Consider the following 15,955-nt stretch of genomic DNA (forward strand, 5'->3'; position numbering starts at 1 on the left):
GATACTTAATGCCTATTTCAGCTCTCCCAAATAAACACGCTATCCTTTCGTTTGTTCCTTTCACCACGGCTTCCTTGAGTGCTCCTTTATTTACACTGTTAGACAACTATCAAATGAAGGATTAGTTAAAAGTTCTACAGTAGTATTAACTTTGACTTGGCTAGTTGTGTTCGAGCTTTCTTCTAAAGGCTTCGATGCAGCCTTTGTGCAAAATGACTACGAAGCTGAAAGGATAGCAATTAATTCAACGCACAAGTAACTTAAAAAAAAACTCTCTGTGGCTGCATTGTCTATTGACTTAAATTGTATTGGCAGTGATTGATTTATATATTGATAATGGACACAGAGATTAAAAGTAGTCATACTGAGAAGTACCGTTAGCGATCCGCGCGCACTTGCGATTACATCATATATGGAGCATTTGTTGACCCTATATTTCTTCGCGTGCTTGGACGCGCCTTTTCGGACGCGAGTGTGTCCTTAAGCTTATTACCACAAGCTAGTATGCGCTCGAGTATAGCTTTCATGCATGTTATTGTGAACTGTCGCAAGAGATCTATCCGCAGACAAGCTGCTAGCTTAGACGACCGAACCATCTTAACCAATATTCTGTCTACTGGTGCAATGTGTGACCGTTGACGCGGACTCTTTCACGTCGCTGGCTCACGTAGGTCAGATTAGTCTGTACAGATGCTCCTTTCTGGCGCATACGTTTCTGCTTCTTACGTTTAACTGCGTCATTGGTACGGTACAATTTTTCACTCAGTTCATTAACATTGCGTCATCACAGCGTCAACGCGATGACCAGGCGGCAGGCAACCAGTTACGCCGAAAACACTGAGCTGGTTCAGTTGGCGGGGTCATAGCCCAAAGCGACGACGCGAACGCGAACCAAGAGCAAGTGTACGTGAACGCGACGACAGTTACAACTTTTATCTGCTCTCCCCATATCGAATAGTTGACTTTGATGGCATGAAGTCGTGTTGTCAACCAGGGCGTCTAAGTGTGATCCTACGCACAAACATGAATAGCTGATCTTGGCAATTCTATTTTTCGTTTTGTTTTGTATTCTTTACGGAAACAGAGCATAGTGAATACTAACAACCGGTCGTAATATGTCATCTGCGTCGTGTAATAGATCGGCCTCACAAAGAGTTTGCTAGGGCAGTGAGGTGATAGACTGTTGAGCCGAAGCAGCTTCAAGAACAATGGCCGTTCTCTGAAACGCTTCGTGTGTGTTTATTCGATGGAGCGGGGCCGACAGAGGTGTGGACAATCAAATGGTGACGATTAGGCAACGCTGTTATTATGATACTGCCTGGTACTGTTTTATGTTGCGTGGTATATATCGTCGTACTACGGAGAACTCGGGTCGAACGAACGCCGCTGCCGTTACTACAGCCGCCCGTTTGTATCATGCAGCTCTATCTGGCGACAGAACGTTGTGCTTTCGAAAGAAATATATGGTACATATATCTATTTCCAGAACGGCCATCTGGAAATATCTTAAAATAGGCTAATTGAATACCAAAGTGGCGTTGAGAGCCTGTTAGTAGTTCGAATGACTCATATATGAAGTAGTTAACCCAAGAAAGGAGCACTGGTTTACTAAGAAGTCCCTCTTGAGAGGCTTATATTTCACAGACCTAGGATCACGCAAGACAGCACAATATTAAGCTGGCATTTGAATAGAACTTGCATAAAAAAGGACAATTGCGTCCTACAAGCAAGTTGCTATAAACATTAGGCGTCCGTTACAACGTCTTTTTACTATGTAAAGCTAGAATAACGATTCGTTACGCAGTAAGAAATTCATTTTAAATAGAAGCTATTGTGTTAAATTAGCTAGCAGCCTTAGCTGATTGCGTCGAGGAGAAGTTACTGAAGTATAACAGGAACAGAGCGGTGACAACGCCAGCTGCTGTCCGCTTGGCTCAAATCGCCGATTAATGGCGTCAGCGGCAGCTGAAAGATTACTGGTTCTAGACCACTGCAGCCATATGCAGCGTCTGTCTCGTTGTCGACCGAAGATGCCACGTAATTAGCAATCGTAGGGCGGCAAATCACGCGAGGCCATCAGCAATAGCAACGAGGTTAACAAAGCACAACGGGTCCAGGACACACCGCCGATGCCAGCAGCCTCGTCATCATTCAGTCACTCTGTGCGGTGCTCGACTCCTTACCGCGACTGCGTGTCAGGCTCTTTTAAACACTTACAGAGCTCTTGGTGCACTTTCGACACCGGTGGGAGTCGGTACTTCCGAAAGTAAAGCGATGCAAGCATGTCAACGCACCATCACAGGGCCGATGCTGCTTCTGCATCGACAGAACTTATCATGAGGAACTACTATTCATCGAAATGAGCCGTATGCGACGGAGTCGCCCGCCATCGAGTCAATACTTTTTTCAGCTGCCGTCGCTTCAACTTCGCATTCTAATTGAGGGGGGAGATGCGACAGAGAGGATTTGCCTTTGCTTTCCCGTGTGCGTTAAGTAGATGAGCAAAAGTGGCGCTGGCATCGGTCGAAAATGACATGGTGGTAAAGACAGCAGCCTGAGCCGAATTCAGCGATATTTACCGGAAATATATGGTTTATATATGTGTCTTTCTTGCGTTACATCCAGATTGGTGCTATACCGTAATCCGTATGACTCGCTAGTCGTGTTCATCGCAATAATATCAACTGCACTAAGGTACTCTTAATATATCGTCCCTTGATGGACGTTATATCTCCTCACATTCGACGTTCATATTGCCCGCCAAAAAGAAACGAAACAAATAAACGACAGCGTGGCAATCACTTAACCGAAAATTTGAGTTAGACTTTATTTCTAGAAGTTGGCTTCGTCTTGAATACTTACTTACTTAATATTTAATTTAAAAAAATCGATTCTGGTAAAGTGAACCAACAACTGAGAAAGGAATTGACGAGAGTGTGCTATCAAGCCGAGTAGAGTAACGAAATGAATGGTAATTAATTAACAGAAAATTCCAACGCTATATACAGGGCAATCGTTCGTGTTCATCGTTTAGACGTCGCTGCTGGTGAAATCCCTATGGGTCTATCTGTCCATCATTACTGCCAATGAAGAGACCGCGAAATGGTCGTCTTCCAAGCAGAGGCATGCTAGATATAAAAGGTTAATAACCATGATAAGGGATATTTTGTTGACGATGATTATTACTTCTCGACGCCAGAGAGACGCTTCGAATTGTGAGCCTCGCTTCGTTTACGATCACTGATGAACGAACAGCGAAGCCCGTGGTGCGGGGTATTAAAAAAAGTTCACCTGAAAGCCAGAAATATAAGCATCGAACAGTATTATTATCGTATAAGGACATCCTTGTACTCTATCCTGGATGAAGCGTTATCCACCATTAACAAGCGACAGCAATGCTGACTAATTACAAAAACGAAGTAGATATGCTATTTATCTTAAAGCATCTCAGGTTCAAGGTGTTCTTTATTAGGATTTTTCGCTTGTCTATAGCAGCAACATTTATTTTGCTTTCTAAGCATTATCTATTTTGTAACGCTCTTAGAAAAACTGTAAGGATCGATAACGTAAACCTATGTTCCATTCTCTACTCCCAATATATACTGTTGGCTACAGAGATACATTATTAACTTCGGATAAGTGAAGCCCGTCACTCATTGATGTAATGCGGATACGAGATGGCAACACTATGGTCTAAAGTGCTCTGTGTTTTTTATTTCTGGACGACAGTAAAAATATCTTGACTATATGCGAAACGAAGCAACGAAACACAACAATGATGATGATGGAACAACGAAAATCCCTAGACGCAACCTCCTGGACATTTGTGGAAGTACATGTTTGTTCACGTTCAGAATTGTTTAAGCACTATAGGCAAGCAAATGAATTTGTTCTTCTAGTTTAATATTGACGAAGATACTCTCTGTTCACCGGCAGCTGCTCCATCTATGGAGCATTATAAAACAAAGAAGTATGAACCATAGAACACACGATCTACTTTGTTCAATAACGATAGCGGCAATTCCTTGGTACTTCACGAACGCTTCGTACATGTTATTATGCTTTGATCTGTGACACAGATAGGTAGCACTAAAGAAGTGAGGTAATCCTTCGTGTTTGTGTGTCCATGTGTTCAACTCTCACCAATCTCTCCAAATTTTCGCTCGAGCAACGTTTACTTATAAAAAGACCATGTGAACGCTAGAGAACTCGAACGGAATGGGTTTATGTGAGCGAGTTTGCTATCGTTCACACTACAAAAGATCACCTACGCACAGATAAACAGATAGAACATCGGCCGCTTAAGTCTCTCGTCACCGCAATACATTCTTCGTTTCAGATTCATTGGTATCAAAAAAGGCAGCATAGACATATACATGTATGCGGATATACTGCCAGTGTAAGGCTGCTTCTTAGACAACAGAAACTGGGTAGGCATAAAGAATGCCGTTGAATGCTGACGCAAGCACCGACTTGGGGGGTGATCGAGGGATCAGGGAGATACGACGTGTTAAAGAAAAAAAAACCGGAAATGTGTACTTTCAAAAAAGACAATTGTGCGTTGTTTATTAGAAGAAACGATAGGTGAAGCGACGACTGTATTTCACTTCCGTCGCTTATGATTTCCTCTCCGTTCCTTCACTCTCCCTTTACGTGTTCGCCTTTTTCGTGTTCCTGTCCTGCGGCCGCAGGCGCTATTGTTACATTTGTACTTTGTGTGAGTATTCGCGATGCCATTACCGTCCCTGTCCTTGCTTTTTCAACTCGGTTTCGGCGAAATATGAAATATTGACGAAAACGTAATTTATTGTAGCATGTGGTAACAATAAAAGCCGTGGCTTTATCGTATTTAGTGGTAAAAAAGAAATTCATTCGGGTCAAAAGCCTCGTTGTGGAAAAGTTGTAGCGGGAAATGAGGATAGAATGACGATAGAGGTAGATATTAATAATCGAATCAGACATTTTAACGGAAGGTTGATGCATCTTAAATTGCCGCCTGAAGGTAGAAGTACAAGTTAGATGAAGCTTATGTGAACGGTCGACCATGTATGAACTTCATCCTTACGGTGCTGCAGTGCTAACCTATGTCTCTGCTAGGGTTAAAAATTCTTCGTGAGACAATCTAGGTTGAAAATCGGGCCGTAGACACACCTCGTTTCGTGCTGAAAGCCAGTCATCTAAAGCACTGCTAGACATCAGATGCGCAACTTGAAGCCATGTATATATGGATGCCATCGAAAAAAAATTCATTCGTAAAACTAATGGCGGAACGTTAAACTTTATTAAGTTTTTTGCTGTTACTTATCGACTGAAGTTCTTTTCGTTGTTGAATGAAGTAAGGAACTAATCTTGATTTCTTCTTTTGTAGATTTCTGGGTAAGAAGTAAACCAATTTGCGATGAGAAACACAGACAGTTCTAAAGTTTCCTTTACATAAAATGCGGATTTGAAGTTCAACTACTACTACTACTACTACTACTACACGTATTGAACTAGAGCTTCAAATTCAAATTATCTTTTTGATCATACTGAATTACAGTTATTTGCCCATGGTGAAACCATTTCGCTTCGTCGACTTCAATCTCGACAAATCAGTTTTCCGTTATTCCGTTAATTCTTTGTGGTAAGCTTAAACATGTACAATAGCTGAGTCTAACATCAGAACTCAGCAATGGTGGTAGTGTCTCTCTATATTTAGCTCACTTTCAACAGTATATACGTACCTACATAGCTCTGAAGTCTGTTGATATTATCCAATGACTCACCGTTAAGAAAAATATCTATATATCTTAATTTAGGACTATAGGCCGTGTCCTTTGATGCGTCTATCTACACCAATGTGGCCGCCAATGCTAACCCAATACGACTGAATAAAATTTTCCGTCAGCCATAAAATTTTACTTGTTCGTGGTAAAATGTTGAATTTCGTGTTCAATATTCCTTTTGACCAACTAAAAAATCTCGAGTTCATACCTATAAAGAGTGTCACTAGAAAGGTACCCGCCTCACACCTCTTAGACCAATAAAAACATCACATCATATATTATTATTGGTATAATATATTCAAGTTTCAACTATTATATATATAAAACCTGTTTGAAAAGTAGCGATGAGTATTTTTGCTTGTGTAATTCTATCGTAATGGTGCATTAGGCCCGCTACCTGAACGATTAACCCACTCGGCCCTTTTCAAATACTTCTCTTTCTGTTCGGTTGAAATATAACAATACTTATCTCGGCTCGAGATCGATGAAAAAACAGAACAGACATTGACAGAAGAATCTAAATAATCATTTATGGTGTTCCTTTAATGCAGCTTTTACGCATATTGCTTCCCACATCTGTAAATCTTTCGACCAGCGTAAAAACACGGCGTTAGTAAGCAAAGCGGGTTGTTCATGATTTATCACAACAATATATTTTTTGTGGGTTCTATATAGCCTCTGTTTTTTTATATTATATTTATACTTATCTCAGCTAGTATGAGCTAAAAACGTAAGTTAAAAAGTTCATCGGAGAATGTTTGTACGTCTTGAAGCTGTCACAATACGCGCCAGCGTTCATTGGCTGTAGCTAGAAAATACGTCCTGCATAAAGACCTAAAATGCGCGAAAATAATTCGGTTTTTTTGTGCTGGACTATCAAAAATAATAATCTAAAATGAACATACCTACGACGTACCGACTGCACTATTTATTGCCTGGGAACCCGGGCGTGTCCCAAAAACATTTACTGGTTTTTGTTTATGTGATTCTGAGAAGCAAAGATAATTTTCGTCTCCATACATATATGCAGCCACAGAAGCCGAAGTCATCGTCTTTAAATTATCTTGTATACTTATGATGTTAGGTACTACCTTAGTAGCATCATTTTTTACATGGAGGTAAGGCCTACCACTTTTTTCTGCAGTTTTTAATCGCCCAGCTAGATAGTTCTCCTGCGCATGATTAGGGACTATTACTATTCAGTTTGTCAATCTAAGCCAAGCAAGAGTGCTTTCAGCTTTCTGAATAAAGCTTCTTTATTTCTTAATAAATTATTTTCTGCCCGTTAGCTTAGTTACAAATCACTAGATGGATAAATAAAATTACGACAATACGTTGTAGTGTATACATGAATCCACGTCATCCAATTAGAGTGGTTATTTACTAAAGCGACTCTTCTGTGTCGCATTTAATAGCAGAAGAGAAATCCAAATCTTATTCACGGATTATATATTCGATAAACATACGTACCCCCGTAACGTCGAAGTTCCAAAAAGCGTGAGTAGTCCGAAGTAATCTATGGAAAATACATATCTCTACCGGATTCTATCTCGTCAAGGGTCACCTTGGACAGCATACTGATTTCATTTCAGCTCGCTTTTGGAACGCTGCTATCCCTTTACGCTTGCGAGCGAATGTTTGCCTTTGCTTTTCATAACCGCTTCCACGATATCCTATTGGCTTTCTACCTTCCGTTGCTTGAGTCGCTACTGGAACTAGCCTATCCACCGCATCACTAGCAGTCCTTTAACGTCTAACGCTGCTGCTGCTGCTGCTGCTGCCACTGCCGCTAGTGCGTCGAAAACGCCGTCATCTTATGCATGGGGTGCGTGAATCGCGTTTCTTCCAGCAGCTTTGGGGGAGGAGAGGGAGGAAGGGGTTGCTGGTTGATGTTGAGAGAAAGCGTCGACCGGCATGCGGGTTTTGCGCCCAGATTAGAGAACGGCCAGTTTACCCCGTTGTTGAGTGGATGTGGAAAAGAAAAATTCTTTGCCCAAAAAAATTACGGACAACTGGCTATTGCTTGGTTGACTATTTCACTGGCTGACGACACAGCAGTTCCTGCTAACCAACAAAATCAGCGATGGCAAACGACCATTTAGTATTCCATTAGATGAAGATGGAACACCTGTGGTTTGCAGATACCTAATGTGGTCGCCCTGATGGATATTATGTTGGAAGGGGCGGGGGTCGCAGGAAAGCACGGACAGGTACACGACGATTAAGTGGGGGCGAAAAAATGGCCATGAAGAAGTGACGATAGTTGCTATTGGTTACCATTGTTGCCATAGTTATTATCGTTCTTTGTTGGCGATGGGTTGCTACTGGCGGCACACAGAGCTCCTCCCTGCTACTGCTACAGCCACCTATGAAAATTGCAGCCGGGATAGAAGAGCGAGTGGCAGAAGCGACGAAACGAGCTTCCTTATCTGTGAATGTGTACGCTGGGAATTCCGAACGTTTTATGTTCATGAGCGACTGAATGGATAGACCGTGTGTGTATCTGTTTGTAGACCAACATTTTGCAATGGAATTATCCTACCCAGAGCGCTTAAGTAATCGTATTTGTAGATTTTCTAGATCTTATTCTTATCTTGTACTTCACGTGAATGTAAGTTATTGTTGGTGAGCTCAAACATAGTACGCTCGCTCGGTCTGTGAATAGGTAAGTCTTTTGTTATGTAAAACATGATGTCAGTCAGTTAGAAATTGATTTTTCATTTTTGAACTTACTTTCCTTAGGGTAGTTGAATCGCTTCCATGGTTAGGGATGAAGAACAATTCAATACCATTGGATTTTGCTAATAGCTTTTATATCTCTGTAGCTGTTGTTTATGGTCGTAAGTAACGTGATGTCACCCGAATCCATTACTCAAGACTTTTCAATAATTTGGAATGGAAATCTGCTAAATGTACGCGCTGTTTCCTCCTTACTGACTTAATAGAAGTTGACGAATACGGCTAACCAATAGACTTTGACATTAGATATATAACATATCACTGTACAGGTTTGTGCTTCAATTCCATTTCCAGAAATGCATTTAGCAATAGCGCACATTGTACACGATTGTTTGGCTTTGGTGTGTGCACATTAGGTATTTTACATACTGACAATTATCTTAGAATATGCCGCACACAAATTGTCCTACTTCAACTCAGATTTTCTGTGCAGTTTTCATGCTTTGTAGAGTGCAGATTCTTCAGAGCTCGTCTTTGAGACAGTATTCAAGTTACTCTCCGAATATTGTCGCACAACTTGATAAGGTATTTCCTTACAACTTGATAAGGGTACAGTCACCCCACGCCTGTCAAAGACCGATCATATCATCACTTTTATCCTCAGTTGTTTAATCTTCATCGGTCCGCGATAAATTCTGGGCCACTCTAATCTGATTTCGGAGCGCATACTCTTGCGTATGCATGCATAATAGAAACATTTTATCATGCACTGTAATGTGAAGCTAAACCGTCGAATGTCAAATAGCAATGGCCATGAGGATATTCCTCTAATGGAAGGGGAATTGCATCTTCACTCTGGGATGTTAAGAGCGGTCAATGAGGCATTGGAAGCTTTAAAATGGCCGTAGCGTTATTATGGTTAATCATATACAGCGGGCTAGACAGCGTATGTTCGTACAGGTTCGTGCAGGGCATGATCATGACACGTAAACAGGCGCTAACGTAGCCCCCCGGCGTGTGGGGGCAGTTCTGGACTAGGGAATTTGTCCTCCCTTTCTCTTTCTCTCTCTCGTTCCCCTTGTCCGCTCGTTTAGTTCCTCTCACGGTGCCCCATTATTCTGGTCGTAGCTGGTCGTGATGATGTCATCAGTGACATATTTAGCTTCACCCTTTCCCCGCAGTGGCAGCGACGCCGCTGAATCAAGCTGAGAGCATGCGAAAGAAGCCAACGGTAACGGACAATGGTGGAATGAGTGTTCGCGCCGCGCGAGTTGTTCGTTGTTGTCGTGCACAGAGCGCCGACTACGTCCGACGCAAGCGAAGAATTGAACCAACTTGGCAATCGTACGTGTTTCTGCGCTGTTTTGTACACGCCTCTGAGTACAATACCGTGTATGTTCTCTCCATTACGTACCGAATATATCCAGACGTTTAAGTGGCTGTTAGAACGAAATAGAAACGTAAATATAGCGTATGTGATATGTTAGCTTCGCCTTATGGCTGGAATACAGACGATACGTGAGTCTCATAGAGAAGTTATTGCCATTTATTTCACTTTATAGATTTATTACCTTATTATTGTCCTATTGACTTATATTACTCTAATTTTTTCTATCTAGTCCGTATCGTTTTTCCTCGACTTATTCTAAAGTATTATTAATTACTGTTAAAATATCAAATTGATTGCAGATTTGCTCGAATGTATTAACCGTATCATCGTTTGCTTTTGTTCATCTGAACTATGTCGTGGTCGGTTCTTGACCACGAGTCAGGACTACCTAGATAAACGTTTGAACGCTAACATAACGTGATTCTATTTGTATCCTTATTTAAGGAAACGTTGTATCGTAACAGCCGGCAAAATCTCGGCATCTGTTAGCATTTATGCAATACGTTGCGCGCAAAGGGACGTAGAGCGCTCGTTGTTTTGTAAGTAGATCTGTTTCTTTGGCGATCCGGATTGAAGGCAGAAACGCTGGCCTATTGAAACTATGCAAAAAACAACTGAATGAAAGAACTATATAAAACAAGGCTAACTGACATCCCGCCATAATTTTCTCTCTATTTTTGCACTTTCGAGGGCATCAAAGGCGGACGCTATGCAGCAACAGAATTCACTCAATATAAATGCTGCAAATCTAATTACAGACAGACAGACCGACCGACCGACCGGTTTACTGCCAAAGATCAACGAAGCGGCTATTGGCCGTGGGTCGCATATACGAACCGTAACTGCTTTCTGTTTAATGAAAATTTTTATGTCAGACGCATTTTATAGAATTTGGAACGTCCAAACACGCTAATTACCCCAGTCCAACAAACAAGTCCCGCTAACAAATCTCTAAGAACAAGATAACCCCTTCATCGTAATTTCTTCCTGGACATTTTCAAAGAGCCTGGCCTGAAGAAAGCATCGAATTTCTAATTTGCGCCTAGTTTTAAGGTTGATTCACGTCGGGAAGGGTCGCAGGCGCTAAAAAAGCACCTAATACGTCACTTAGAGAAGGTGTGACCATGTCGAAAGCATCTATAGTAGTAAATAGTACCAAACATTTTTTAAATAAGGTACCAAAACGAGCAGCTCTCTAAGGGAAACAATTACCTGTAACTAGTTACCAAGCTGTTAATATTGAAAGCAATAGCTGCGATTGCAACACTATCCCTCGTAAAAAAAATCCCTTTGAGCCAACGAGACGTTTTGTGATATTACAAAATAATAGTATCTAGTGAAATTCTTAGTCATGCACTGTCTCACCTCAGCATTGTTCCTGCTAACCTCACCTGACGAAGTTGAACGGCATACACAATCTCTAAGCCATTGCTAGAGTTAGACTACTTTGAATTTGAAGTTATTCAGGTTACTTTTTTTTTCACACAAGCCCCTTTAGGTAGCTTCGCATATGATAGTTTAGTTAATTTGGCAAACTTAGGAGCGACTTAAGTTGCTGTTTATTTTCCTGCTATTGCTTCATACGTTTCACTTTCAAACTGAATTCGGATGTGTAGCAGTAGCTGAACGGCCGCAGTACTTACGCTGCTATCAAGCCGATAATTCAGTCGTTGTCATCGTAACGAAACGGCTAATATAACTGTGACTCCAGCAAAATATGATGACTCAGAACTAGTATTTTTGCGCGTTTTTCCTAGCTTTACTATCATTTTTAGCTAATATCATACTGGACTAAAGGCAGGAATAATGCCACAGGTAAAGAAGGCAAAAGGATACCTTCTCCTTTAGGCGTTGGGTTTAGGCACTGGCACTGGATTAGCTATATTCGTCTGGAGGCGGCATCAAACATTCGCTATGTTCTCACTGCCATCATAGATTTCAAGAGAAAATGTCAATCTGTTACGCCGATTGCTGCTATTACACATGTATGTATGAGCAAGAGACCAAGGCCGATCGATGGAACTTTTTTGGCTATAGCTGTTGCAGACCGGCTGCGCTGTAGACGAAAGAAGTTCTGTAAAACGTTTCGTCGTTTACGAGCTCGTTGTGCCGACAAGCATCCAGCTGACTCGGGTCGTCCAGCGTTAAGAAAGCTAAGGTTTTATTTTGCTTATATCGTATACCGCGCCGTTCCTTATTCAAATAGACGGCGTTTATTGATATTACTAAGTGTCGAAGTGTTTTATACCTGATGCCTAACGCACATTACCAGCAACAGGCAAAAACCTTAACGGACATACGTTTAACACCAATGACGGCTTTCGGTGTGCCGACCTGCATACTTTCTCACGATGTAAAATCATCAATTGCAAATATCATTATACGAAGATGCGGTGGGGTAATAGGGTGCAGCATGGTTTATATCGGTTAATTCTAGCGTAAATAACGTCAACATTGCCGTTTAGATGGTAACGGACAACTGTAAACGCTTATAAGTTTTCAGGTAGTCGCCATACACGGCAATTACAGCAAATAGAAAAAAAAAAAACAATAAGATTTTAATCAACATTTGTGCCAAAAACACGTAACGAATTAGTAATCAATAATCCCAACTGAGCTACAGACCCGCTTGTGCGGATAATTGATACTGACGCATATCAGTAACGCTGTCTAAAACAGATTTTAGTATTACTGACATTTATCTTCTGAAAATTAAAAGCAACCTAACGATAAGTTCGTACTATTCGTATACTATATGAAAACCAAATTAGAAAAAAATAGAAAAGAAAAAAAAATATTTAATGGGTTGTCTGGCTTTTACTGTACCACAAATACGTCTCAACGCATTAAGAATGTTCGTGTGTATTGTAAGTTCAATTTTTTTTGCGGATGAGCTCTGTTTAAAAACTGAAACTTCCAAAATGTTACTTTAAGTCTTTAGAGTATAAGTACCAGTTCAGCACCGATAGTATCCGTTTTACTGAATGGTATTACATTTTCGAAGTGAAGCCTACGAAGATCTTTCCGTGACTGGGTGCTCAATTACGCTACCTATTTAATGGCTGCCAAAACAATGCCTAGCCAATTTATATGGAGTCGATGGGATGATCTTCTTGTTATGCGAAGCTGATTCTTTCAAAAGAATCGTTATCTTGATCTCGAGCGACCAGACGGCCGTCTACGGGTTGCGTAATACGTGTTCCACTTGCTGTACTGGGAACAGGACACAGTGTTACGCGTTACAACATTTTATTCAGACGTGTCAGCATTCGCGGAAGTCCGTGAAGCGCTATGACGTGCTCCACCGGCGCATGAACCTGAATTTTAATATTTTTCACGACACCTTTCGCGAGACTTCATTGTAACTTTGACTAAAGAGAAGAGGGACGGAGCTTTTCTAAATTTAAAGCATGTATCTAAGAGAGGTCCGTCCTAGTCTTTTTTGGATATTAATTGTTATATTCTGTAGATATTTTTGTTAATTGAAAAACTTAACTCGTAGCCAGATCAATTTTTCCCAATATATGGGAATATAAAATATTGTTTAAATAATCAATAAAAAAGCAAAAAAAAAAAATATAATGTATTAAGGGTATCTACGTTGAGCTATTGAACATGCTTAAATACAATAACAGCGTTCTCGTTTATAACTTGGATGAGAAAATGCGGGAGAATACAGTATAGCTTTTGCACGTAGACTACTCTAGCGAAACGTATAAAAGTAACACTATAGATAGATCTACATAAACATTTGACGCATTCCCATGTTATATGGCCTAGGATAGACACGCCAAGATTTGCACCCCTTCAGAGTGGAAGCAAGCCTTCGTGGATTGAATTTGTAACGTCCGTGTGTCCTTCTCCATCACCGGTCTCGTACCAGCGCTTAGAAATGATTAGCTCTTAGATATGATTATTATAATGATTTTAGTGATTAATTCTTTCGACTTTGTCTGCTTCTCGACGGGGCGTCTACCATTATTTGATTTTTTATAATGGATGCCCTTTTTTTAAATAATGACGCTCCGAAGCACTTCTGTATTGAGCTGCAGAGTAATCCAATAAGTTGACGGCTTTATTTTAACTCAATATTTAACTAGAGGGACAAAGTAGAATTGTTCTGTAGAATGAATTGAGAAGCATCATTCTATATATTATATTCGGATAGGATCATATTCATTGATTCATTTGGGTACGCCAAGCACAAATCAGAAAACGTTTATACTTATTTCCTACCTTTTCGTGCGCCACGTACAATCTACTTAGCTGTGGTATCATCTCTCAGCGGCTCTCTCCTAGCCGTTCTAAATCGCGTATCGTGTTGGGCTTGAACTAAAAAAACCGTTCTACGGGACAATCATTGCACGCTTTACCATTAGTCAATTGCTATCGCTGGGTGTTTTGAAAAACACTTGTACTAAATAGGCTTTCGACGATCTGCTGCTAATAACAGACGAATACACAGACTCGAATGATAGATCGTTAATTTAAGCGAAAACTTTGAAGCTTCTACAAAAGAAGAGGCCTGCATGCCGTATGATAAACATGAACCCAGTTTAATCTGTACATCAAGTAAATTCGAAATAACTATAGCATATAAACCAACGTTTACATGTCCAGTTTTCTATTCTAACGTACCATTTTTCCTACCGTGTTTTACATTGCCAAAAAATGATTTCAGGTGGTGCGCGATGAGATCGCGCTGCCGTCTCAAAAGTTATCCGTCTGCGCCGAGTGCTGCTCGGTGCGTCGCCTCTTCGGTGTTGCTGTGGACCATCTCTGGAGTCACCGTTTTGGCGCTAGCTACCCTAGCGTATTGTCCTGCACCTTCGAGTGGTTTACGCACGCCAAATCTACCGGGTCCGATTACCCCACAACCCTTACCGACGTCCCTTTTAAATGACTTCATAGCACCTTCGTCCGTAGTCTTCCCATCGTCAACACCGATTTCTGCCTACATAAATCAATTAGCACAACAACAACAACAACAACGACAATTTTTTCAGCATTCATTCCATAAGCCGCCATTAATTAGGCCTCCTCAGGCGCTGCTGGCACCACACGGGCCATATTTTCGGCAGGCGCTTCAAACCGTGTTGCCAACAGCTGTCACTCGTCGATCGCTGATTGGCTGGAATAACCAGGATCCAACACCGCTAAATCCGGTGTACAGACCGCCAGCTCAGCCAGCGTTACAACCCGTGGAACAGCTAGAGGCTGGTCAGTCAGGAACGATTGTTTTTACTCGTAAGTGATTAGATGTAGAGCAATCTCAGATCAACGAAGAACAATCATTTGGTACCAAAAAAAATGTCCGTCGAAATTTGTGCTGAACTGGCGAAAACAGAAACTAGAAGATGTTATTAGAATCAGCATATTGTACCCTATCGAATTAAATATTAACCTACGAAAAAAAAAGGTTTTCAGCTGGGCTTATGCAGCATGTATTGAACCTAGTTTACCATTTTCATCTCTAACAGAGGGCCCCTTGTTTAAAGAATCTTCGTTTTAACGAATCTCGTTTATGGGTCATTCGCACACACGAGTGTTTAAACGAATCTCGTAATTGATACGATGAAAAACTAGCTAAACTATATTCTTGGATAAGTATTACCTGGCAGATGTCATATGAGTGAGTGAGTGAGTCCACGCGTTGGTCGATTAAGCTCAGATTTTCGCGATTGCAGAAGAACGCACTCTTTCAAAGGTTGCCCCTACTGTATCGCCATTGATATCCAAAGAACTCGAGCCGCCCCTAAGCGACGATCGAGCAAAGAGCTCGGACATTATTCCAGAGTCCCTCGTAGGCCGGCACGGAGGCAGCTTGCATAATAATGTTAAACCCGACGCCAAACCTATCAATTGCAATGATACCTGCTATAAGCCTAAAAAGGAGGGTAAAAGCCTAAAGAATCTTGAGGTAAGATTAACACTTCACAACACCTCTTTTTTTGCTAGATTTTCTTCGTAAAATAACCGACTTAAGTAAAAGAATTAACCGTTAAGACCTTTCGTTGAGTAGAGGCCAGGATTTTCATGATAATCATTTAAAAAATATCACTGTTAACTACTTCTAGGGTAAGCCGGATTGGCTGAACAGAACCTGGAGCCAGTGCTTAAA

The 15,955-nt window shown here is 41.1% G+C and overlaps 1 protein-coding gene across 10 annotated transcripts in view; it reads left to right on the forward strand.

Annotated features, from left to right (window-relative positions):
• The window catches only part of LOC111247163 (uncharacterized), a 77,832-nt gene that overhangs the window by 47,873 nt on the left and 14,004 nt on the right, over positions 1-15,955 (forward strand). For 2 of the 10 annotated variants that reach the window (XM_022797792.2, XM_022797802.2), the window contains exons 1-3: positions 9,643-9,836; positions 14,516-15,081; positions 15,522-15,754. In XM_022797792.2, the coding sequence (XP_022653527.1) occupies positions 9,658-9,836; positions 14,516-15,081; positions 15,522-15,754 (978 nt within the window). In that variant the 5' untranslated portion in view covers positions 9,643-9,657. Of the gene's footprint in view, positions 1-9,642; positions 9,963-10,278; positions 10,374-14,515; positions 15,082-15,521; positions 15,755-15,955 lie in introns of those variants that run through there. The other 8 variants (XM_022797827.2, XM_022797842.2, XM_022797835.2 and 5 more) reach the window with 7 other exon arrangements.

The sequence above is a fragment of the Varroa destructor genome, unplaced genomic scaffold (assembly GCF_002443255.2).
Source record: "Varroa destructor unplaced genomic scaffold, Vdes_3.0 BEIS01000001.1, whole genome shotgun sequence".
Lineage (NCBI taxonomy): Eukaryota > Metazoa > Arthropoda > Arachnida > Mesostigmata > Varroidae > Varroa > Varroa destructor.